Below are 25,021 nucleotides of genomic sequence, written 5' to 3'. Positions count from 1 at the left end.
GACCACAGTTGCTCCACAGGGGTCCTATGGCTTGGACACTGTTTCCCTACAGCACTGTGAGAACAACATTTTCACCAGCCTTTCTAGGCAAATGCTGGCACGACCAAGCCAACCAACACAAGAAAGGGTTTAACAGATTACTTTCAGCACAAGAATCAGTTCCTCGGTGTCATGAATAAGTAACGCTGTGGATCAGAACAGCAACTACAGATTTGTTCCTTGAAGACACGCAGCTCCCATTCCTCTCAAGAAGGTGTTTTCTGTTTAGCAAGGATTGAAGCAGTGCTCTATGGCAACCTACAAGAGAACCTTCAAGAGAACTCGGGACATGGGTCAATGCTGCAGACATCAGTAGTTTATTGGTATGTTCAGTCAAAACACATTCAGAATGGAAACTTAAAAATACTTTCCACCTGCAACAATTAAACTAGAATCTATACGAGCATATAGTGCTTGACACATTACAGCAAAAAGGATTGTAATCCACTGTTGTAGAACTATGAAGCCAGAATGGTCAGCCAAGTTGGTCAAAATAGAACCGTAATGACAATACACTCCCACTACCCACAAACCAGCAACAAACAGCAATGGTCAGCAAATCCCTTCCTTTGCTCAATGAGGTACATGTACTAAAAGAGGTCAAGAACACGTAAGAGTCCACAGTACAGCGATGAACTGTTACCATGTAAACTTCTCCAGATGACGTTCCAATCATTCTCATGTCACTTACGCAAGAAGCAAGCCAGAAAATGGAATGGCTCTTAATACTCCTTTTTGTTGTCGTTCAGATTATCCCCAGTGCTATTTGCCATACAAATGAAATGGGTGGCAACAAAACACCATCGCACTATAAAAGGAAAAAAAAAAAAAAAAAAAAAGAAGAAAAAAATCCCTACACAAAACACAGCATTGACAAACTGCTAACTGAAGGCAGCAATTTGTCCAAAGGCTTTTAACACAAGTAGAGCTGTGTGTTGAGCAGTTCAAGTACTACAGGTTTCCAGGTAACAGCTGAACATGTGAAAGACTTTCAACAAAAAACTGAAACACGAAAAAGAGGAGACAAGAAGAAATGTGCTTCAGAAAAAAATTGTTTATGAACATAGTGCAAGACTTATCATCATGCACAGAAGACCCTGGCTCTGGTAGAAAACAGATGCCTCTTCACTTTGCCTGATGTAGAAGTAAAATATGTGCAAAATCTCCCAGCTGACTTGAAAACAGCAAGGGAATGCATAATCCAGGGACAGACTAATGCTATGTCCTGTCTGCTTTTGCTTCAGATTGCTGTTTTTTGAGGTCTTCCATGTTTAGAAGCAGCTTTAAGTGGTCGCGCTGTCACACAGACTCACATCAAACACACAGCCCTCTTTCACTCTGATGCACTGGAGCCTAGTGCTCACTGCCCGCTCCAGCACCAAGCCCAAACACACTGCCTGCTGCGGCTGATGGGAATGTGCTGCAGAATGCCATCCAGAAACAGACCTCTCAACCTGGAAAACACACACTTGAAACTGAAGAAGACAACGTCTCTTTCCTATCATTTAGTCCAGAGCCAGTGTCAACTACAGCTAAGAGTTATGTGCAAAATGAGTTTTAAAAAAAGCGCAACTGAAAAATGCAAATACTCAAGAGCTGCTGTGTTGTTCTCTGAAAATTGCAGTATCCATATTGATATGCTCACCAGTACAAGGGACACTCAGTTCTACTGATCACGAGCTGGCCAAAAGCGTTCATCATCCCAAACTGGCTTCTGAAACATCCCAAAGAGATCTCATTCCATTTTCCTTAAGTTTGACAATGATTAAAGAGAAGAGAAACTTGGAGACTATTACATGCCTTCTTCCTCCCTTCCCCCCCGCTGCAAAAGAACAGACGAACTTGTTAATTGAAGAGCAAGGTGGATGGTAATTTCAGCAACGTTTACTGATTGACAGATACTGCAATTTTTAATACATTTTTTCCGTGATTTTTTCAGATGCGTTGCAGCCAATTGGCTTTGCAGGACAGTAGTTCATACACTACACTGTACAAAATCACCAGCAAGACTGGAATGATGTATTCATAGAAGGCACCATCATGCTTGTTACATTACCAGAGAACTCAAATACAGTCAAGACAATTTTCACCGTACAATGCTTATCGAAGGGGAAAGGGGAAGGAGGAGTGTGTTGAGCAGCCATCCCTGTATGAAGAGGGGCAGATAGAAAAATCTGACATGAGCTATCAAACTCATTAAGTACTCAGGACTACGGCTTCGAAACTCTAGGTTCTGTTTAGTTAACGGCTAAATGGATTCCTTCTGGAATGAACTCATAGTCTTGTTAAGGTTTGTGTGTGTGCATATGTTGGTCACAGCAAGCAGGTTGGATGCCCACACCATTTCACAAGCTATTCTGTCTGAGTAAGAGAAAGAAGGGTTTTTTTTTCCTCCGATGCCTCCTGCAGATGTCAATACACGAGTTCAGAGTACCCAGTAGTGCATTTTGATGAGTGCGTAAACAAGAGTTTGTTTGGAGCCAAGTGTTCTAAAAAAAACAAAACAAAACAAAAAGGCAAGCTTCTCCGATTGCACAAATTGCACTATTTGTGTTTCCAACAGTAACAGGCAGAAACAGTAACACTTACACAAAATGTGCAGCAGAGGGCTTTGACTGTAAGGACCTGAATTTTATTGGGCATGTCCTTCAGTTCACTTTTGTTGCAGACAGTTTACTGTTTTGTTGGTTTTTTTTTTTTTTTTTTTGTTTTAATCTTTCCAGTCCTCAATTCTCCAAGTCAACATTTATAAATTAACAGTGTGACTTCTGTTGTGAAACTGGGGAAAGAACGTCCACTTTAATTTAAACCGGAAACCAAAGGATGCTTTCACATCAAAGAAATGATCAGAAGGGCGGTGTCACATTCCAAAGCCAAAAGAAATGAACAAGAATGCAAACACGATGGATGATGTACCACTGCCAGGACCGTCTGCCTGCGGTGGAGTTCAGCGACGCTGTCCCGTGAAGCGCCCTTCCATCTGCCCACTGCCTCGTCCAGAGCCGAGCTTCTGCGCCATGCCACCTCTTGAAGGGGGTCCTCGGCCGTCGCGGTCGCGCATCATGCCACCACCCACTATTCCACGGGGACCCCCGGGGCCTCTATCATTGCGCCGAATATCCCTACGGTCATCACCTCCGCCTCGGGTCTCTCTCTCACGAGCAGCTCTTGTTTTTTTCTCTTCTACGTTCAAGCGCACCTCACCCCGGAACATAATGGGCTTACAGGGAAAATATTCAAGGCACACATTAGTCACCAGTTCACAACATCCATTTATACAATGAATAGAAAACACCACATTCACTGCATGCCTCTCACGTGTCAGACAGAAAAACTAACAGTTTCCTGCAACACATAACCTCAGCCCTAAATGTCACTAAAATGATCAGAGGACTGGAGCACCTCTCCTATGAAGAAAGATTGAGGGAACTGGGCTTTTTTAGCTTGGAGAAGAGAAGGCTCCAGGAAGACCTCATTGTGACCTTCCAATACTTGAAAGGAGCATATAAACAAGAGGAAGAAGGACTGTTAACAAGGGTGGATAGTGATAGGACAAGGGGGAATGGTTTTAAACTGAGACAGGGGAGGTTTAGGTTAGATATTAGGAGGAAGCTTTTCACGCAGAAGGTGGTGACACACTGGAACAGGTTGCCCAAGAATGTTGTGGATACCCCATCTCTGGAGGCATTCAAGGCCAGGCTGGATGTGGCTCTGGGCAGCCTGATCTGGTGGCTGGTGATCCTGCACATAGCAGGGTGGTTGAAACTAGATGATCACTGTGGTCCTTTTCAACTCAGGCCATTCTATGATTCTATGATTCTATGAAATGGAATACTATTTTTATTTCATTGGCACGCAAAGAATTAAGATGTCTCTAAATAAGAACAGGGGTTGTCTTTGGTCTTTTAACTTCTGGCTTTTGTCTTTCCATCTCAAAGCTCAAGAACCTGGTAGAGCAGTTTAGCTCCCAAATGCTAGAAAGGAGAACTGCTGCATTCTCTTCACCAGTTCCTCAAGTCACACCTGCAAGTAACCATGCTCCTTTTTCTCAGCCCCAGGAACAAACTGGGACAGACAACACCACATGGGCTTCAGAGCATTCAGCCTACGCTTTGATGCATGCCAATACTTACTTTTGCAACCAAAATTCTCTGGACTGGCTCAGAATCATCAAATACCACAAATCCGAAATTGGGGAGTTTTCCTCCTACTCCTTTTGTGTTGATGCGGAGTTCAACCACGTTTCCAAAGCCTGTGGAAGGGAAAAGCCATATGAACAAAAACTATAAATTACCACCTTCTGCTTCTTCTCAGCCAACACCACACATGAGTTCCTTTGCGAGGCCATACGTGAATGCTACCCACCTCCCTGACACAGCACATCTGTTTTGTTCCTTAGTCTGAAGTTGGTACTTACTCATGAAGAACTCTTTCAGTTCACTCTCATCGATGTCATGCGGCAGGTTCCCAACAAACAGTTGATGGCTGTCTGGGTAGCGGATTATTCGGCGATTGTCCGACTCATTTTGCTCCACATCCCCTCTCCCTGCGTCAGAGGAAAGAAGAAAGCAGAGACACTGCAGTTAGAATTAGTGCGTAGGCTCCAACACAGCCATCTGCAATTGGCACCAAGCACGTACGCTCAAATCTTCTGTACCTTATAAAGAAGAGGAGCTTTGTACCTATCACAATGCATTAAAAAAAAAAATTGGATTTAAGTCACCTCTTTATCAATTCCTTCACATAACAACACCTTTATTTTGTACTGAACAGTCATGCTTCTAGTCCCCTGTCTTTCATCTTCCACCTTTTTCTTCCAAGCAGAAGTGAGAGTTTGTAACCTCTTCACCTCAGCTGAAGCACTTTTAGCGTCAGCAAAGGCAGCTCACAGACTTACTTTGAAGAAGAGATCATAGAGTAGGATCTCTCCCATTGGTTAATGGAGATTTCATCTCTGTCCCCTGCCACCCACCCAGTAAGATCACAATCAAAGGACTCAGGCTCTGGTACACATTGTCTGTATGATTTATGTTATGGTATTGTTGTGTTTACTTCCAAGAGTAGGAAAAATGTAGATGTGCAACTCGATTTAGCCACAAGTTGCATCTTCCACTCCCTGTTGCATATTCACTGAGGGGGGGAAAGAAAAGAAAAAAAAGGAATGTTAACTTGTAGCACATGTTATGGTTCTTGGTACCTTAAATCCTTTCAGTTCAGTATTGCTCCCATGTGAGGAAATGCCTGCACTGATCAAAGCCAAAAGCAAACAGCACTTCTAAGCCTGACCTCGATCTCACTGAACACCACTGTCAGACCAAATGAATCAGAGCTGGTAGAGAAGCTCACAGCTGCTGAGGCTTAACCACTGCTGCATGCAGCACTTTGCAAGCTCCTGACAACTTTTTGCTAGCACTTGGAATAGTCACAAAAATCTTCCTTGCAACTCATGACTCATTGCACAGTTCGTACCTTCGTTAGTACTCAACCATCAATGATTATAGCCTTGGGCTGAGTACTTTTTGTCCATCACTGAGCAGAGGCTACCAAGTGACCAGGTCAGACTGATGAATGCCATTCAGAGCACTTTCATTTTCCAAAACCACTTCTAATACCCGTCAAGTCATAGGCAACTTTACTAGCAAAGCCACCCCATGGATTTGGGTACTCTGTATCAGAGTCAAGGAATATTGAAGTGTGGCTGCCCATAGGTGAGCACAAACACAAGGCAGCCAAACACAGAACAGGCAGTTAAGTAGGATGGAAAAATATGTGTAGAATTATTAACTGTTTGAGGCCAAGATGGGGGGAAGGTTTTCTTCTAAAATAAAGAGCACTACAGCCACTTAAGAGCTTTTACTTTCAGCATTCAACAAAAATCAAGGTACATGGAAAAAAATATATTTCTGGAGTATCTTTTTGGAGTTGTACTGAATCACACAGAAGGTATTCCAGCATGTAAGCAAGTGGTCTGGCTATTAAAAAAGAATTCAATAGAACAGAGGATTGGAAATAATACCTCAACTCTGTATCACATGAATTCCCTGTTCAGACTCAGTATCATTTTCCACATTTCCAGTTGAAGACGGTAGGAGCGGACAGTTCACGATCAGTCAAATACATACAGTTACAGGAAGATCCCTCAAGGAGTCACCACCAGCCCCACAAAGCCCCATGAGCTGACCTGGTCGAGGTCCACGGGGTGGAAATCCTGGTCGTTCCCTTGGGCGCTGCTCACGCACGCGAGGAGGCTGAGATTGAGCTTCGGGTTTTGTTTCAACTCTTGGCTGAAACAGGAGGAGAACAGCTATTATTCAGTACCGTCTATTAAAGAAAAGACCCAGCAAAAACAAAACCAAAAAGCAACACAAGACATAGGTAAGTGGCATGCAGAAAATGAACTCTGGAAGATATACATCCAAGTAAATGTGTTTGGAAATACATTTTTTCATCTCTACAAATTCCTCTGTACCAATCCAGGACTGCAGTGGTCAATATCTCTGCTAAAAGGTTCAATGCAAACATCTCTCAATCAGAACATCTCCCCAAAGCACATCTAACATTTATTTTCCATGTGTGACCAGGCACTCAGACCACTCCGTGATTCACAAATCTCTCGACCTGACTGGAATAGATAAGATACAGCTTCCTCATGCCAAGCTCACACTTCATGGGCTGGGAGGTATCTCAAGATGGATACTGAGAGATGGACAACCACACTGCCTGTCTGTGTTTCTGAGGGACTCTCCCTAGAGTGCAGAAAAATCATTAAGGAAACTACCAAAAGAAAGAAGAGGGAAAAGAATAAAAGGAAACAAAAAGAGCACCTTCTGAAGTATGGTAAGGATTTATGATGCAATATGGTCATTGAATAGTAATTAGTTCAGACCGTTTGCTGAGGATGTTCTTCAACTTTCCTAATTTTAAAACCATGATGCACAAAGCACACCCTTCCAATTTTCAGGAACTAGAACACACATTTTTGCAAGCAAAAAATACTTTCAAAGACAATTTGAGAAAGAGAGACAAAAAACCTCCAGAAATGTTTCTATGCAGACTGCTGGATCCTGAAACAATGTACAGCATTTATTTTCAGTTTGTGCACAGCAGCTGCAGCTCTGTTGGGATCTTGGAGAAGCAAATTCATCCTTTGGAATGTGAGGACAAGCACTGGCTTCTGAGGAAGATGATTAAAGTCAAGGACAATGGCTGTAAGGCCCTGACTGCTGCAGGAAAGTAGTTTATGTCATGAATCTCCCTTCTTTTCCTTTGAGGACACAGAACATTTGCTAAGTCACCAACGTCCTTCCACTAAATCCCACATATAGCCAACCTGTACTCACCAGTCCTGCATTTCACCCAACTTCTCATCTATCACACATTTGCTCAGTCCTAACTGAGCCGTGCAAGTCATTTGGTCCTCTATAATTTGCACCATCGGTTTTTACAGAGTTCTCTGGCACTGCTTTAAGGGGAAGAAGCAAGCAATAGCAATTTGCAACTCTGACTGCACACAAAGCCACAGAATAAGGATTTCAATAGACAAACAAGATAAAGGAACCACCAACCTCGGCTTCTGGGCCTTTGAGAACAGTGAAGGAAAAGATTCCATTATCTGCTGGAGCTCACAAACGGAGGGAAGAGACTATGGCTATGCTTTGGACATGCTACTGGAAACAATAGCTAAACCAGCCACAAGTTTTGGAGCTGTGATGGAGAGGAGGAAGGGGCAGACAGAGCAAGAGAAGATGAGGCTCTGTAGGCTTGGACAATGCCATTTTTAGTATCTTATGAGATTTAAAAACTTTTCTGCAGCGAGTTGTCTTATACAACAGAAGTGCATACACACAAAGAAGCAACCAGTCAAAGAAAGGAAAAAACACTAAATGAGATCCAATCAAATGTCCATCACCTCACTTGCATCACAACAGCTGGTTTAGGAGCACACTTCTGACTACTGCTGGACCATCTCCAAGGTGGACATGGACAGCAGAAGGTTTTGAGGACCAATCATTCATCACTGCCCTAAAGATATTACAGATTTGGTACTACAAACATGCTAAAAGCTCGGACCATTCCAAGACACGGAAAGATAGAGCAGCTTTCAGCTCCCTCTCCTCTCTTGAATCTGGGCCCTGAAAACTCACATTAGCCTTAAAATACACAAGACTTATAGCCCAGTTTTGTTTAACACACAAACCCTGCTGCAGGAAGGTCTATGCAAAGTCTGAACACTTTCAAGGTGATGAAGAAATGTAGCCCCTAAACAGATCCTTCCTTGCTCTCATCATTTCCCAGCCACAAGAAAGAGCCAGAGAGCACTCTGCCTGCACCACCCTCCAGCACAGTCAATGAACTAATGCACATAGAGTGGCAAAATAGCTGAAAGTGCTATAAAGATTCAGCAATGAGGAATGAAGTGGAGTGACGCTGGAGAAAGCAATAGAAAGAACAGTTCAAATTGCTCTGTGGTATCACTGATGCTGGTAAGAACAGCAATCCAAAGGAGCTACCCACCCACTGCTGCAATCTACGTCCCTGTTTTGTGCAAAACATCTGACACGAGAGAATGTGAGAAGATGGGGAAGTGCTACCATTGATTTATAACTCCTTGCAGAAATTTAAAATGTCTTTCCACCATCCTTCTGTACACCATACCTGAAAAGCATGCAAATCAATGAGCTAAGAGCAGACTCATTCCATCTCCAGAAGAGCTGAGAAACTTCTTCAGAAACTTTCATGCAGACCTCCTTCAACATGAGGTCAGAGCTAAACTAATAAAAAGGTGCAGAACGTGACAAATTGCAGAGGGAGCAGAAAGATCTAGGGGATGTCTGTGATTTGTACTCTAGTTTCTTGCCCCTATATTTTAAAATACTTCTTGCATTTTAATTATGGATATAAAAAAAAATACCCTCTCTACTGCAAATAAGACACTGTTACAAAAACACATCTGGTCTTGCTTAAGGAAAATCCATTCTGTATGAGAACAAACACTGCTTTTACTTCTCCATTGTCACTTGAACAACTCAAAGCTCTGCTGAAGCTGATGAGACACGTTTCCCTACTCACTGCACAGCCATCGCTTTTTTCCACAACAGCCCCGAAGGAGCAGAAGCAGGACCACAGAAGCAGGGGCTTGTTTTGTGTTTTTCATTTTAAACATGCACTTAGCTTAAGGGTACTCCTAGAAAGGTCCTTCTCTGTCAGTTACAGAGAAGAACTCGGAGATAAAACAGCAGCTGCCATAAAAACAAACCCGCTGCTCTACTGAAATTACAGTCTTTGTAAAGCATTGGACATGAGTATCACAACACACAGTGCTTCTGGAGTATGGCACTGGTAGGAAAGATTAAGACATGTTGTTTATTTGGAGAGTTTTGTACGCATGAAAGCAGCTCAGAGTCTCAGAGCATCTCACCAACTTGGCACGTGCAGAACACAAGCTATTGCCCAGTCTTTTCAAACATTCTCTTCTCTCTCCCCTCCTCTCCACATCAGCCTGGGAATGGGAAGACAGCATTGTCCTGACCAGGACATGTGAACCCTTCCATCCCCCACACAGTCATAAGTTGGTACAGGGTTCTGAGACAAATTAAATATGTACAGATAATGGAGTCTGACATACTTCTGTGGGCAATACCTCTTTTCAAGGCAAACTTGCACCTTCTCAACGAGGATGCACTCTCTTTGACTGCTGGGGCACTTCTGCCAAAGAAATTCCCCTTTCACACACACTTTAGGAAATAACTGCTATGGGAGCAGTTGCTTGAGGGTTTTTTGTTTGTTTTCAAATCATATCCCAATAAGATAGGTCAAAAAAAAAAAAAAATCAGTGATTTCCTGTTTCCACATGAGTAGTTTTTAACGTTACCATGGTTACACCCAAAGTTACACCTGTTATGTGTATGTGCCTTCCACTTACAACAAGGTGAACGCATTCACATTTAAGACAATTAATTTGTGCAATGAAAGTCAAACAAATTGATCTGTTAATTGAAAAACGGAAGCAGTTTGCAGAAGTAATGAGACAATCCAAGGTGTTCACAGATGGGTTACCTGTGAGACCGGTGCTTTAACATGGGGCGGAATTCCAGAGGAGGAAACAGTACCACTAGGAGGCAGGTTTTTACTGGTCACTGAAGCCCAAGAGAAAGCCTGCAGGAAATGCAACAAACCTAGGCTACTCATCATGGAAAACCACTGACATTCCTACAGGGAAACTTGTCTGCTGAAAATATACTTTTGGTTCATAGCTGACTACTTAACGTTACAAAGATATAGCAGGATTTGCAGTTCAAGCCATTTGTAGACTCCAACAGTACAGAGCAGGGTGTGCAGCTCTCACTGCCACTACTAAAACAAGCTGGGCTCGATCAGCACCCCCAGCTCACTGCTTCCCTAGCACTGACAATCCTGCAGTGTTCAGTGTCTTCTGCACAAAGGAAGAGAGCGGATGCCAGAAGTTAGAAATAAAAACAGCAAAGAGAAACAGGATTGAAAAGATACGGGAGACTGATGTCAGAGCTAGAGAACGACCTCTCTCCAGCTGTCATCCACTCCTCCCATCTCTTTCAGCTACCTCCACGTTACTATACCAGATGACGCATGGCACTTTTTAAAATTAGGCATCCTGCTTCTAAGGGAGACAATCAAAGCCTCCAGACTTTTTTTTAACCTATACTATGGATCATTTTTCAAGTGCCAACGCATCACGGGTTTGTTTTTTTGTTTTTTGAAGGAAGAGCAGTGGTTCCCATTGCATGAGTTTTTCGCTGGTGGTGGTCTGGATTGTTTTTTTAATATACCTTAACTACACATTTAAAAAGGTTAACACATGCATAAAACCACACACACACTTTACAGAGCATAAAATCTACAATACATAACTTCAACAGCATTGAAGAACAACTTTTTTTTGGTGACATTTCACAACTTTTTTTTTTTTTTTTTTTTTTTTTTTTTTTTTTTTAAGTTGAAGGTTTAAATCTAGACAGTTTCAGATACTGAAAAGAGTTTGGCCACTCAAAATGGTAAGATTAGATCCAAACCTTCTGGTTTACCATCTGCACCAAGAAGCACAGATATGTATTTTAACTGACCTTTGGTGGTTCTTGGGGTAGCGAAACAGGTTCTACGGGAGGTGGAGAAGGAGACTTCTCTTCCAGCTCCTCAAGAGCCTTTTCTTCTACCTCAGTCTTCAGCTCCTCAGGTTTTGTTTCTGATTCCAATTCCGGCTCAGGCTCATGAGATGATTCTTCCAGTGCCTCCTCTATACCATTGCTACAATAGTCAAATGCATTTTATGCAGCTTTTCAATTGCTTCCTTCTTATGGCTTTTTCTTAAAGTTATACAGTGGTAATGATTGATTTTGCAATGATTGGTTTCCTAGTTGTTACCATATGGTACCTCTGTGTATTCAGTTAAGCTGTATTCTTATAGCTGCACACTAAGCCAGATTTTATTTCTGCTCATGTGAGAACATTTTATAGTTTTCGGCAAAAAATCTGAAAATTAGATGTAGAAACCCTTGAAGGAATAGATGGTGAACTCAAGAACTGTTTCTGTTCATAAGGAAACCAGACAGTCAGTTCTGGCTCTTTAAAAGCAATGCCGATGTGTTTTAAAAAGCACTTAAAAAAAAAGTCTATTTTTCCAGGGCAACTTCTTAAAAATTGTAACAAATCACTACGGTGAGCTTACATAATGAAGACTACATTAAGTATGTATGTAAGCACACTTAACTGCCTTTTCATCTCATATTTGAAACTAGAAGTGAAAACAATAACGGACATGAAACCTTCCCTCCTTTCTTTTTCCAGTCATGAAATCAACATCTCAAATGTGATGTTGACACAGCATAGATCCGTATCAGTTTAAGTGTAGTTTCCTAGACTAACTGCTAAATCATATCCAAGGTTTAAACCCGAAGCAATTCTGTTGTTTTTATTTTAGAAAGCAATGCTGTAATGAAATGGCCTTCTTACGTGACAGGATGATTCTCATAGTAGGTACTGCTTGCATTTTCTTGCACGGGTTCAGGTGATGGTTGTCTTTCCTCCTGTTCTTCCTCCACTTCCTCTTCAGACTCTGACATGAAAGAAAGAATTCCTTGAGCACCTCTGCAAGCATACACAAGCCTCACCTACAGTACAAGCACGTTGAACTAGTAGTAAAACAAAATCACACATCATCAACAAAATAAGGCAAAGTGAGCTGAGAAGAAAGTGAGAGCTCCTTCTATTCTTCTAAAAGGCTTTGCTTCTTACTGTTTTCACAAAAATGACACCCCAGAGATATACCATTACTACTACTATTGTGAGGAGGGGTAAAGGATCTTTTGAAGCAGTAGGACACTTTCATATGTTGTCCACATAAAATAAACATTATTAGCTCTTAAAAATCACAGTACCTAAAACTACCAAAGTAAATCTCAAACACAAGAAGAATCATTTGTCTAAAATGTTTTGTTCCATGCTGCTGAGATTCCCAAGTTACCCACTACATCCCAGTTGTACTCTCCTTTGATTTGCTTTGGCTCAGTTAGACTGGGCAAAAGAAAAATCATCCAGAACAACAAAGTCAAGTTCAGCTCAGGGACAGAAACGAACCCCTGAACATGATGATGATATGGGAGTGAATGACACTTCATATTTGAAACACCAGTTACATTTTATTTGATTGATCACAGAAATCTGGTCTACTAAACAACACTCAGATGTAGCAAAACTACTGCTCACTGCAACCCTTCTTCACCAAGTCTCATCCACCCCAAAAGGCAGTGCAGTCCCCAAAGAAAGAAGGTTTTAATATAAGACCTCAATTTTCCAGGGTTGAAGACAGCACATAGTCCCAATATTATCACCTACACTCTCCCTTAGCCACATACAATGCTACATGACAATGGAACAGTTTGCATCTTTCCACGTCCTCCAAACACTCTGAGAGATAGGCAACATTAGAGGAACAAGACCAAACTCTACACCACAAGTACAGTTCTTCTCACCTTCATCAAGTTCTCCTTCAGAATCCCCAAATACTTCATCTTCATATCTGAAGATATCGTTATGTACATAGAACTTGTTTGGAACAGACCCCTGTAAAAGATGATATATGATATCAATGATATCATGATATGATACATTAGAACTCAGCAATATGTATGGATTGGAGATGTAAGCTTTGGGGCAAACGCCACTTGAAGTTAAACATGATCTTACAGCTACTTACCTCTGGAGCAAGTACAAAGGTCTGCATGAACTTCCTCATGGGCTGCCCATTGTTAGACAGCTCCCCCATGACTTGCACCACCACCCCATCGCTCAGAGTGGCATGAGCATCCACATGGCGAATCTTGGTGTGGCACTCACTGAACTGCAGTGACATCACTTTCTTGTGTATCTCCTGGAAACAAACAGTTATATTTTAGCTACACTGAGCTTTATACACAGCTTTCCACCTAAGTCTCAACAAACAAAAAGCCCCCCCACTGAAGCTCAAAAGGAAAATGCAAGAACCCAGGAACATCTTTCACTGAGAAGTGTCTACCTGAGCTTAGGGAATTGTTATTACAAAGTTTTTCATCATGATTCAAATACTGTTCAGAACAGTCAAAAAGATTATCCTTCCTGAATATATTTTCCACATCTGGATGCAAAGCTGAGATATCAAACACAACCCACAGTAACAGCAGCAGCAATCGAGACAAAAAAGCCATAAAAGATTTAGATAGGTGTCTGAACAGGAGGCACTATAGCAATGTGCTATTTCCCAGATAAGGGAGTCGAACAAATTGTTTAAAAATTAAAAACTACATTAAGTTCTGAACATTAGAAAGGACTTCAGGCCCAACGTTGATACATACAGCTTGGCCATACACTGCTTCTTGTGGCTTCCCGCTAGCATCCAATCCTCCATGGACATAAGAAGAATTCCTGCCATAAAACCTGCAAATGAAAAGATAGTAAAGATAATATCAATGAAAAAAAAAAAAAAGAAAGAAAAAAAAAACAAGAGTCAAAACCAACAATATTTTAGCCACCAGTTATAGATATCAGGGTATTTGGAATTTCAGCACAAACAATTCAAGATCAATTCTAAGATCCCAAGAATATGGAAGGAAACACAGTTAACATTCAGCAGTTTGATTTGCCCACTCTAACTGAGCTGGCTATTTGGTCTTGGGGTTCCCTGAACATTAAAACCATCTGCCTGTGGTAAAGTCAATCTGCCCTCTACAGTTCTTACAATTAGATAGCAAATGTTATATTATTTGCACTCATTGCAAAATAATCCACAATAACTGAAGCACCACTTCTTACCACCTCCACTGTTTCAGCACAAAGCTCACATTTTGTATTTATGACACCCAGCTAGCAGCAGTGGCTTTTTCATCTTGCACAGAGCACACGCCTCCTGAGCTCTTAAACCAATAAAAAACAAAAATGAAAACCATTTCTTGACCCAATTTTGGATTTGTTTTCAAAACCACTTCCCCCATACCCTCTGCATCACACACTTGCTTTCAATATTTTTTTTTACATTTCAGGGATATTTTTGGACCCTCTTTCCACTTCCAAGTTCTGAGTCTTGAAATGCCCAAGTCACATTTTGTATTTTTACTATCAGCTTATAAAGCATGTGATAAATGCTTAATACTCTGTAAGTTTACATTAACAGCTGAGAAGGCAACAACATGATGCTGCATTTCACTTCAAATCAAGCTTTGCCTCAGGAACGACCGCCATGAGGTCTTAATACCAATATTTCACCACTTCCAAAGGATTCTGCTAATGTCCACCCCTTGATGGTGCTTGATGTATGAAATAACATTTCCTTTTGGTATTTCCATGAACTATTTATCACACAGATAGCAAGGATACAGAATGTTTGTCTGGCTAAACAAGCAGTGCACAACATCAGCATTAAGATGAGGAATCAAACATGAGAACATGTGCATTTGCCATTTCTTGTTTTATCCCACTAGCCCAAGAAACTCCTTCCAGTTCCAATTTCCTACAAATACCAGGCCAAGATTATAACTGTCCTTACTTTCCAACAAGAAATTAGAAATTAAACTATTTTCTTTGGTACCAGCTGCATAATGGTGGCTTTGAGCATGCTCTAGGACTTTCTAACATAAATAAAAATCAAGGTTCAGTTGAACCAGCATGCAGGCAGGTGGGAAACCACCCTTTAACTCTTGGATGGTCGGTGCATCCCACCAAGTACTTCCACAGGGAGACCAGTAGTTCTAGCTTGCTTTTAAGGAACTGTTCAAACTCTCTATCAGGCAGAAAACACAACAAATGGGAATTGCAGATCAGGAAAGGAGGATCTACTGAGTCCCCATATGCATGGAAATATGCACTGTAAAATAAGGGGCACTAATGCTATACAAATGACACCAAGCAGGACCCATTTTGAGGGCAAACTCCTAAAATCTCTGCATGTCCCTCGATAAGCTTTGGAAAACAACAGGTGACAGACACTTGGTGCATTTCCCTTGAAGGATGAATCAAGAGCATTAACACTTGCTGCCAAAATCTCTTGCTCACTGCAAAAATTAATCCTTTTCTTTCACCGTCAGGTTCTGGGAAGCCAAGAATTCAAAATGTTTCTATGGCAATGTGCAAGTTGTTGCTTGAAGTCACAGCAGGAGGAAGATCAGAGAGAATGTGCCCTCTCAGAAGAGCATCACACACACACACACACAAGGTGTGGCCAATGAACACAAAGGCAAATGCCCTCAACTGTGCTGAGTGTCTCTACAGACACCCTTTTGCCTCATGTGCAGCCTGCTATAAATTTTATGCCACCCTAAACTGGAAGCATCAGCCCACATCCAAAATGCACCAAGGAATGCCAACTCTATGATGCTCATGTAGCAGGTGTTAATATTAATGCAATGGAATTAACATTGCCTTCAAGGGGAAGCAGGGGCAAGGCAAGCCTGAAATAGCTGCTTGTTCTTTGGCTGAAGCAGACAGAGAGGAAAAACGTACCAGCAGTATTTTGCTTTCTAAATCAAAACACATGTTCTCCTCCTCCTCTCCTGCCAAGGTTACAATTGCTATCATTACAGGTAAATGCTCTTGCAAACAAAACAGCCTGCTTTCAATAGTGAGTTTGAGGTATGGGTGATTTATCCCTATATTCAACTGTCATTGAAACAAAAATGTTATAGAAAGAAAAGGGCAATCTCCCAGCACAAGTAATAGAATTCCCCTTATACCTTTCATACTAAGCTGTAAAGCACTGCATAAACACCTCATCAGCTCTTTTCTGTCTCTTTATGCAAATACTTTTTGGGTTTAAAGTGAAATGACAGCACACTTCACAATAAATTTGCCTTATCAACTTGGGCTTTTCTATCCTTCAGCAATTACCCGGTTGTTTGGCTATCAGGAGTTCCATTGCATCCTTCCCTTGGGTATAATTGTTGGTGTTGTCACACCCTTTCTAAGTCTCTTAGAAGAATTTCAACTTCCCAATCTTCACAGGCAATGGATGGTTAGCTATACGGACAAGATAGTAACTACTGACAGAGCAGGTCACAAATCTATCTGAGAGCTGCCTCTGAAGCCAACTAGAAGACACAAGCCCTTTCCCAGGCCATCTGGGGAGATGCTCCAGAAATGACACTTACATAAGGAACACAACTCTTGGATAAGAGAAAACTGCAAGTTTATACACAGGTACCAGTGCATTACATGGATATATTTATTAGTTGCTTGTTGGACCTAACTCTTTTGTTGAAGTGTTGGGGCAAGAAACAAATCTGCCATTTTTGAAAATGCTGCTTGTGTCTCCAGCTAGACTACAAAGCATAGTGCCTGGAAACATACTGCTCAGGCAACCCTACATCTTAAGATCTACATTTAAACTCAGAAAAGAAAAACAAACATTGTTCCACAGCAGCTCAGTGATTTGAGCAAAAATGATACCATCCATTTTCCCTATCTCACAGCTCCAGATGAAAAGAGACATTATTCACAAGGCTGAAGTCCTCATCTTCCCATCAAGGAACTCTAACTTCTTCAACAATTCCATTTCTCCACAATCAACCTCATGTCAAGTTCTGAGAGAAGAGAGATCCAAGCAGCAATGGCTCTAAAAACAGCAGCAACAAGAAGCCAACTTCACCTTTATCAGAAGTCTGTGTTGCTCTGAATCCAAGTGTGGGAACACGGTATCTTAAGTGACAAACAGCACATAGGCAATCAGAACCATAAAAAGAAGGAACACATCCAGAGCAGCAGTGAAACAGCGGGCTCAGGTAAATAAAACCTGTGTATGTGTCATTGCCTTGTCCAAGCCCTGCCTTCTATACTTAGATCTCCAGTCATGACCTAAACAAAAACTTCAAGAGATAATACAAAATTCAGTATACTGAAACAGCTTGTCTCAGGAGCAGCACGCAGGTGCTTCATCTGCGACCTTCCTTCTTTTTTTTTTTTTTTTTTTTTTTTAAATAACATTGGTTCTCTGATGCTTCCACATTACTGTCCTACCAGCTGAGAAACAGCTCACTTTTCCAGGCAGGAGATATCTTAAGAACGGCCATACATCCTTATAAATATATCTGGTTCTGGAATTTAAAGGCTTTTTCTGTAACATGTTTTCCAAGAACCCAAAAGTTAATCAGGTCAATTTCCTGCCACACTCAGAAACTACTGAGTATCTGATTTTTGATAAAGAGCACGTGTTTCTGTTCAAAAGCATTGGTTACTGTTGTGTCACTGTTACCTGTGCAGGAAGTCAGGAGCTTTATTGAGCAGAGTGTAGTACTGTCTGACGAACTCCCGCCCTACAAGCAGGGGACTGGGCTTCTCCATCACCATTTCTTTGGTACACAGGGTCGAATGCTGCAATTAAAAATATTCCTGTTAGTTTGAAGACAACCCTATATATCACAATGTCCTAATAAAAGGATGAGTATAGTGATATTAGAAGTGAAACAATTACACGAATAGGAACTTGAATTCAAGATCCATCCCCAGTGTTCTTTGGAGTAAATACAAAGATTTCTGCCTGTTAACATCCCATTCTGACTGAATAAAAAACAGGGAAAACAAATGAACTTTTGCTCAGTCCCTTGTAAATGGGGCACTTCCTACCCTGCCCTAAGATAAAAGAGATTATTAGGAGTATCTAGCACTATTTATTTGACTTTTGGCAATTAAACTGACAAATAATTAAAAGATTGGAATAGATCCTAATGGGATGGGAGAGAATTGGGGAAAAAAACAAACAAACCAACAGTGAAGTAGAATTCGTGGGTTGAGATAAAAAATATTTAGAAAAGGAAAAAAGAAATAGCAGTAATGATAATTTTATATAAACAAAACAAGCAATGCACAGGCAATTGCTCAGCACCTGCCAACCAATGCACAGTCAGTCTCCAAGCAGTGGCAACACCCCCTGACCAACTCCCCACTGTTTTCAAGCATTTTCTGCAACACATGCAGCATGGAATATCCCTTTGGCCAGTCTGGGTCAGCCGTTCTAATTCTGATCCCTCCCAGCTCCTTATGCCTCCCAGTTACCTCACTGGACAGGACAGTACAAGCAGCCAAAATGTCCTTGCCTTTGTCTAGCACTGCTCTGCTATGACCAAAATATCACTGTGTTATCAACTCTGTTTTTCTCCTAAAGCCACAACAGAGCATCCTACCAGACATTATGAAGAAAATCATCTCTGTCCCAGTTGAAACTAGGATCCACGTGAGTAGACCTTCCACCTGCAATTTCTGCACACCTGCTCCTATTTTCACATGGTCTACCTGGAAGCATGTTCTCATCATGGTATGCAGTAGCAATGCATCTCCCACCCCAGTCCTCTGTTCTCCAGGCTTCAGAGTCCAGCACTCTCAGTCCTCTCTCTCAAGATATCCCAGTCTCCCAACAACCTAAAATAAGTTTTCTGTTTTCTTATGAAAATAACCTCAGCTCAGCAATCAAAACTACGGGCCATATAAAGGGCTGTTCCCATCACAGCTTTCCAAAGACAGAAAGCACACAAGGAGAAATTTAAGAAATTAACTTCAGCTCAAAAGAGCCTGTAATTAAAGGTGAAATGCATACAGGAGTATCACAAACACATCAGATCTGGCATCAACAGGACCTGACGAAAACAAAACAAAACACCCGAGTACTTTTGCTCATGTACTATTAAAATAACCTCAACCAAGCCGCAAACAGCACCTCAAACTATTATCAAACACCATGAGTCAGAAATGCCCTCAAAGCAATGGTCTCAAAAACAGCCAGCAGGCAAGGTCTTGAACACAAGTTCTGAAACTGGAGATAAGAAATTAGAAAACGTATTTGGGCTTATCCAGAATCTTAAAGACAACCCTCCAAGACTTGGGAACACTGAATTAACTGGGACTTGTGGGAACTCCCAAATGACATTTATTTGTTAGGTATAATTACCAAAATTATTTCCAAGAATACGACAAAACACCACAGGCTTGAGCCATGCCCATGCTCAAAGTAGCATCTGCTGAGAAACTCAATGTGAACCATGGTAAGATCTTCCTGACCTGACTCATACTACAGCAGTGGTGTGCAATGCAAATGGTACTTAGAAGCCAACCTTAAAAGAGTAAATAAAAATTAAAGAAACAGGTGACACAACCCTTCTCTGCTGCCCTGTACCCAAGGAGGTGAGAACACAGTGCCACGATCACCACAAGCACTTGAGAGAAAACACAGGGACAGAACTTCCTAATTTCTTTCTTTTTTTTTTTTTTTTTTTAAATCAGAACCTATTAAGGAGCCAGTCACCGCAGGCACACATCCCTGTAGCATTAAGCACAGTACACATGTTAACAAATTGCTGCATACCGCATGGAGCACTGAAAACGCCTCCGGGTACAAAACACAATAACCTATGACGGAGTTATTACCCCACACCAGAGCCACATTGCACACAAGTTTTTTCTCATTGGAAGCTGTGCTATTTCAGGAAAGGCCACTGAATCCTTTCTGAAAACCCGAGAAAGACAAGTGCACAATAATCACACACAGCTAACTCTTCCTGTACAACATAGAGAAATGGGTTCATGTGCTGCTGAGAGAGACGTGTACAGTCTACCTCTGCCAGTGTTTCAAGTGAAAGGACCATTACCTCACAGAATACCACTGTTTAACAGGATGTATCTCTATAACTCTTCACCTGTTCCAGCATTTTTCTCTGCACCATCTCTTCAAATATTCTTACAGAGTCAGAAGAGGCTTAATGAACCTCTAAGTCTTTAGAAAGTGACTAAATAAAAAGGCAAGCACTGCTTGTTATCAATCAACATGGGTCCCATGAACCCAGGTTTACTGAAGATTTACACCTTGGTTGTCCCACGTTGTGCTGCACCTCCTCAAGACCCAGGACCCAAGTCCCAGCAGGCCTGGTGATTTGGGAACTGAATGTATCTGGGACATTTAAGCCAAAACATAAACTGCCTGAGTGCCAACAAAGGTGATTGCTGATCTGCTCCAATGTGAACAGTCAGGACTGAAACCAGCAGTTATCTCTGTGTTCTGCCAGGCACTAACAGAAGCCCCATACATAAACATACTCTACAGGAGCTCTTTTTCCAGTTTTCAGATATACACTTGCAAGACAAAGAGTAAGACAAAGAGTAACGATCCGAGCAATTTCTCACTGGAATAAAAGGAATCACTTTTTTTTTTTTTTAGATAAGCCTCTACAGTCTTTGGGAAAATGTCTTCATAAGAACTTATCACTAGAGATGCTGGAGTCTATACTGGCCAGAAACAAAACACTGGCACAGAGATAGCCAACAGCAGAAATAATATTTATCTGTTGGTTTCATTGCAGTGCAACTATTGTGCTACAGAAGCCCCTTCTGTCACAAACCTGACAAAAGCCACACAGCTGGAGCAGCACAACCATCCCCAGGTAACTGCTGGCAGGCAAGCTGCCCCAGCAGCTAACCAAGTAGACCCAACTTGCTGCACTCATGCAGTACTGCCATTTCCTGTGCTATCAGCAAGGCACGCTGAATTCACAGTGCATTCCTGCGCTGAAGAAAACCACACCCACACTAACAGACCTTGTATCAGACTGCAGGATGAGGACCCAAGAAAACAAAAGAGATTTTCTTCTGAAAAGCAACACCAACTACAAATGAAGGACAACACTGAAATAAGTATTATCTTTGTGACAACAGCAAAGCTACATCTGGTAACGTTCCTGTATGGGGTTATTGCAGACTTCTCTCAGCTCTGCAAAAAACGCCCCCAAAAAATGGCACTGTTAAGAGACAAAACAATGAGACATAGCTGACTTAGGACAACTGTGCTCAAGTGCTTGGCTATCAACTGTAGCAATAATTGCTCAAGAGAATTAATAATGCCATGCATTCAGCCTGTAATAATCTTTATGCACAAAACTTCCATTTATTAAACTGTGTTTGTTAATTCTTCATGTAGGAAGGGAAAATATCAAAATAAAAACCCTACCAATCCATCAGTTTGTAAAGGAAGGCAGCAGCAATTTGCTTCTAAAGAAGTACAGAGGGGTACAAAGTACAAAGCAGTCACAATATCCACCAACACGCATCTTACCTATCATATCTTTCACATTAGAAAAGCTTTTGTTTTCCCTCAAAACAAAGTTTCTGATACAATTTTCCTTAGCATGTAGAAGCAGCAGCATGACCAGTCACATGTAACTTATGTGTTGTATGTTATGGAGGTGACATGGCAAGGAGAAGCAGGCTTCGTTTTATTTAAAAATATACATAAGCAAATTAATGCTTCTGATGTATTGACAGGTAAGTTTCATCCTTCATACTCTGACTGCAATTCTTCCATGACTAAAGGTACATGGCTAAGGAGCAACAGCTTCACATATATCTGCAGCAGCGTGGTTTGTTCTTGCATTCAGATGTCTGCAGCTTGTGCCAAGATTGATTACCAGGATGGAATATACCATTTAAATTGAAAATAAAATTTGGCAAAACACTCTTGAAAAATCAGAAGATGTTACCCATGCAGTGAGCACACAGAGTGAAGTCCCAGCGGATATCACGCTGTTTCCCATCTAGCAGCAGTGGAGGAAAAAAAAGAAGAAAGTGGTTTTCTCCATCTTGGACAGGTTTTTCCTAAATCCAGACCATGAGAGGTAAAACTGGGGCTTCCAGAAGGCGAAGAACCAACCACACTTATGAACTGCTTTTCCTAACACAGACAACCAAATAATGCCTTAAAGAACATGCTTGCTGCTGTGATCTATCTGAGATCCCACTGCTGCAATACAGTGTGTGAGCAGCCACACCTTGAATAAAGCAAAAAACTTTGCTGCAATGGTCAGTCCAGCTGGCACAAGCTGTAACACAGCCCTGCAACACTGGGATTATTGCAGGCAAAAGCAGAATAAGCACTGACCAAACTGAAACAATATCGAGAGCACAACTGAAAGTCCCTGACAGCCCTGCTCATACCTGAAATGAACAGGGCTTCTCCCTTCCTTGCTCTGCAAGGTAGGCATTCATATCATCCTCCATCTGCAAGTAAGAGCCAGTGAACCTGGATAATATCTCAGAGAATTACTTTGTTTTATGATCTCCTTTATCAAATCCAATAGGATCTGAACTGGCTGAGCTCCAGGGCAAGACATGTGGCTCTTTCCAATCAAGCTGTTCTGTGGTAGGTTTTGTTTTATGCTTTTTTTTTTTTGAGGAGCTTAATGGCACTGTGTATTTTAGGCATAAGACTACTAATACGGACCATCCAAAAGAGTGAACACTCACCTGAATAAAAGCAACAACAAGCACTGGCAGTCACTGCCACCTCCTCCCAGGAAGCCCCTTCAGCTCCCTCTCCCTGGACGTTACCATTCAGCAATAGTTTCTGTGCCTTCCTCATGTCACCAAATATACCCAACACACTGCTCTTCTCAAATACTCCCTGAGTTGCAAAGGTCTTCATTTGTCATACGCTCTCAAAAAAAAAAATGACATCCAGTATCACAATTGCTACACAGAGAAGGAAGAATCAAATTCAACAATGTGTGTTAAGACGCTACATTTGGTCGGTGTATGTTCAGCACCCTACTATACTCTCTCAGCCCAACTGTATATGTATAATTTGAAACCTCAGTTTTATGCAGAACAACATCAAATCCATAAAGACAGTAGTAGATCAGTACATTGGATGGTTGGCTCCCTATGCTCTCTCTCCAGTTTAAGCTGTGCTAATGCAGAAGAGATTTTATTCTGCTAATGAAAAATTCATACAATACGGATCATAGTTCCCTACAGTGAGCCAAAATCTGCCAATTGGAATATTACAAGAACATTTCCAATCGTAAACAAGGATCAAACCCAAGCTACCAGAGCCCTGAACAAGCCTGGAAGCAGGATGGTGTTCCCTTAGGAATAAGAAAGCTTTTTCGAGACAGGTATGACCCTGCAGGCATACGTATGGTCACAATGAACGCAGAACACCTTTTTAATGATTAATTAACTCCAGCAGTTAAAGGAAGACCAGTTTGGCAGTAACAACATCTTCTGAGCTAGGAATGTAAGGTTAAGAACGTGGTACCTGCTCATCACAGCATAACACAGATCTCCTGCCACGGGCTTGCTATGCTAACATAGCTCTCCTGAAAGAGACGTGCATGTCCATAGGAGGGCTCACTCCATGACTGCATTGCATTGTGCCACACAGCACTGAGCAGGGCAGCATAGCTATGCTGCAGAGAAACCGCTGCCACTGAGCTGCAGAGTGACCTTATTCTGCTCCTGCTCACAAATTTACAGCGTACAGAAGGGAAAGACTCTGAGACAGCTGAAAGCACTTTATATGAACAAGAAAAGCATACTAGGAGTTCTCTCCACCTTCACATCCCTCTACCAATGCAGGTTAGAGAGCAGAACACTGTCGTTAAGTGTGTAGGTTGCACATCCAGAGCCCGCACAACAACTGAGCTAAGAAAAAAGTACTGCACCCTGTGTCTTTGCAGATCAGAACCACTTCGGGCATCTTCACACTTCACTCTGTAACAAAGCAGAACACTGGCACGCTGAATTGTATCTATAGAAGGCTCAAAGATTGCAAAAAATCACGCAACAATCATAAAAGCTAGAAAATGAAGCAATGTTTTGCGAGTGAAATGAAGCCATGGCCGCATCTCATCCCCCCCCACTGCACTGGTTCTTCCGGTGCCTGGCGCAGAGCTCAGCGCCCAGCGGCACCTCACCACCGTAGCAACGCAAAATCCCCGTTCTGGGGATGCTACTGTGCACCCCGACGCTGCGTGATGCAGCCCTCTGAGGTGAAGGGCAGCAAAACCCGTGAACATCCTGCGCTCTGCTTAGGAACAAAACGACAGGCTCGCAGAAACCCGCTCGGGGCGCAGGGATCTTCCCCTGGAGGCAGCCCCTAAGGCTACAGAAGAGAGAGGGACCCCCGGCCGCCAGAAGGAGCAAAAGCCCCAACCCCGTCGCACGACCAAGGCCCGAAGGCGTTGCAGCGCGAAGGACAGAGCGGACCTCGAGGCGCTGCGGACCCCGCGCTCCCCTCATCCCCTCCTGCCACAGCGCTCACCCGGGGAAAGAGACTTCGGCGTGCGCGGGGCCGCGGCGCTCCCCCCGGGGCCTGCTCGGGGCCGGCAGCGGTGTCACAGGGCGGAGGGAGGGGCCGTACGAAGTGACGTCCGCGGGGCGCGAGTCGACTCTGTGCTTCCGGCGGAAGTCTTTGCACCGAGGTCACTGACGGCACGGGATGGTGCTGTACTTCCGGCGGAAGTCCCATCGGCCGAGAGGGGTCAGTGGCGGCACTGTGCTTCCGACGGAAGTGCCCTTACGGGGGAGATTAGCACTGACGCGGATAGGTGTGGTGCGCGTCGTCGTGTTTATGGTCGGTGCTCGGCTGAGGGAGCGTTACTTTTTTACCTTTCATTAGAGTAATGCTTGTTTTCTATCATCTATTTTATAACAATCAAGTGCAAAATAA

At 42.3% G+C, this 25,021-nt stretch overlaps 1 protein-coding gene across 2 annotated transcripts; it reads right to left on the bottom strand.

Moving 5' to 3' along the window:
- Positions 1-333: 333 nt before the first annotated feature.
- On the bottom strand, positions 334-24,773 carry G3BP2 (G3BP stress granule assembly factor 2). 2 transcript variants are annotated; one of them, XM_085222500.1, is made up of 12 exons: positions 24,614-24,773; positions 17,786-17,904; positions 13,902-13,983; positions 13,268-13,441; positions 13,044-13,134; positions 12,025-12,127; positions 11,139-11,319; positions 10,096-10,194; positions 6,221-6,323; positions 4,457-4,585; positions 4,173-4,291; positions 334-3,259 (listed from the first exon to the last, which is right to left on the bottom strand). In XM_085222500.1, the coding sequence occupies exons 2-12, from the start codon at positions 17,878-17,880 to the stop codon at positions 2,987-2,989; spliced, it is 1,449 nt and encodes a 482-aa protein (XP_085078626.1). In that variant the 5' UTR covers positions 17,881-17,904; positions 24,614-24,773; the 3' UTR covers positions 334-2,986. The 2 variants fall into 2 exon arrangements, with proteins under 2 accessions (XP_085078626.1, XP_085078627.1); XM_085222501.1 differs by lacking the exon at positions 10,096-10,194.
- Between the last annotated feature and the right edge of the window lie 248 nt (positions 24,774-25,021).

The sequence above is a fragment of the Meleagris gallopavo genome, chromosome 4 (genome assembly GCF_905368555.1).
Source record: "Meleagris gallopavo chromosome 4, MGAL_WU_HG_1.1, whole genome shotgun sequence".
Taxonomy (NCBI): Eukaryota; Metazoa; Chordata; class Aves; order Galliformes; family Phasianidae; genus Meleagris; species Meleagris gallopavo.
This window is presented reverse-complemented; position numbering and strand designations above follow the sequence as displayed.

Coding starts and splice junctions, on each gene's coding strand:
- G3BP2 (XM_085222500.1), bottom strand. CDS start 17,880: ATGGTGATGGAGAAGCCCAGTCCCCTGCTTGTAGGGCGGGAGTTCGTC. Junction 13,442..13,901: donor AAGCAGTGTATGGCCAAGCT/GTATGTATCAAC, acceptor GTTTGTTTCCAG/GAGATACACAAGAAAGTGAT. Junction 6,324..10,095: donor TTAAAGCACCGGTCTCACAG/GTAACCCATCTG, acceptor CTCCTGTTTCAG/CCAAGAGTTGAAACAAAACC.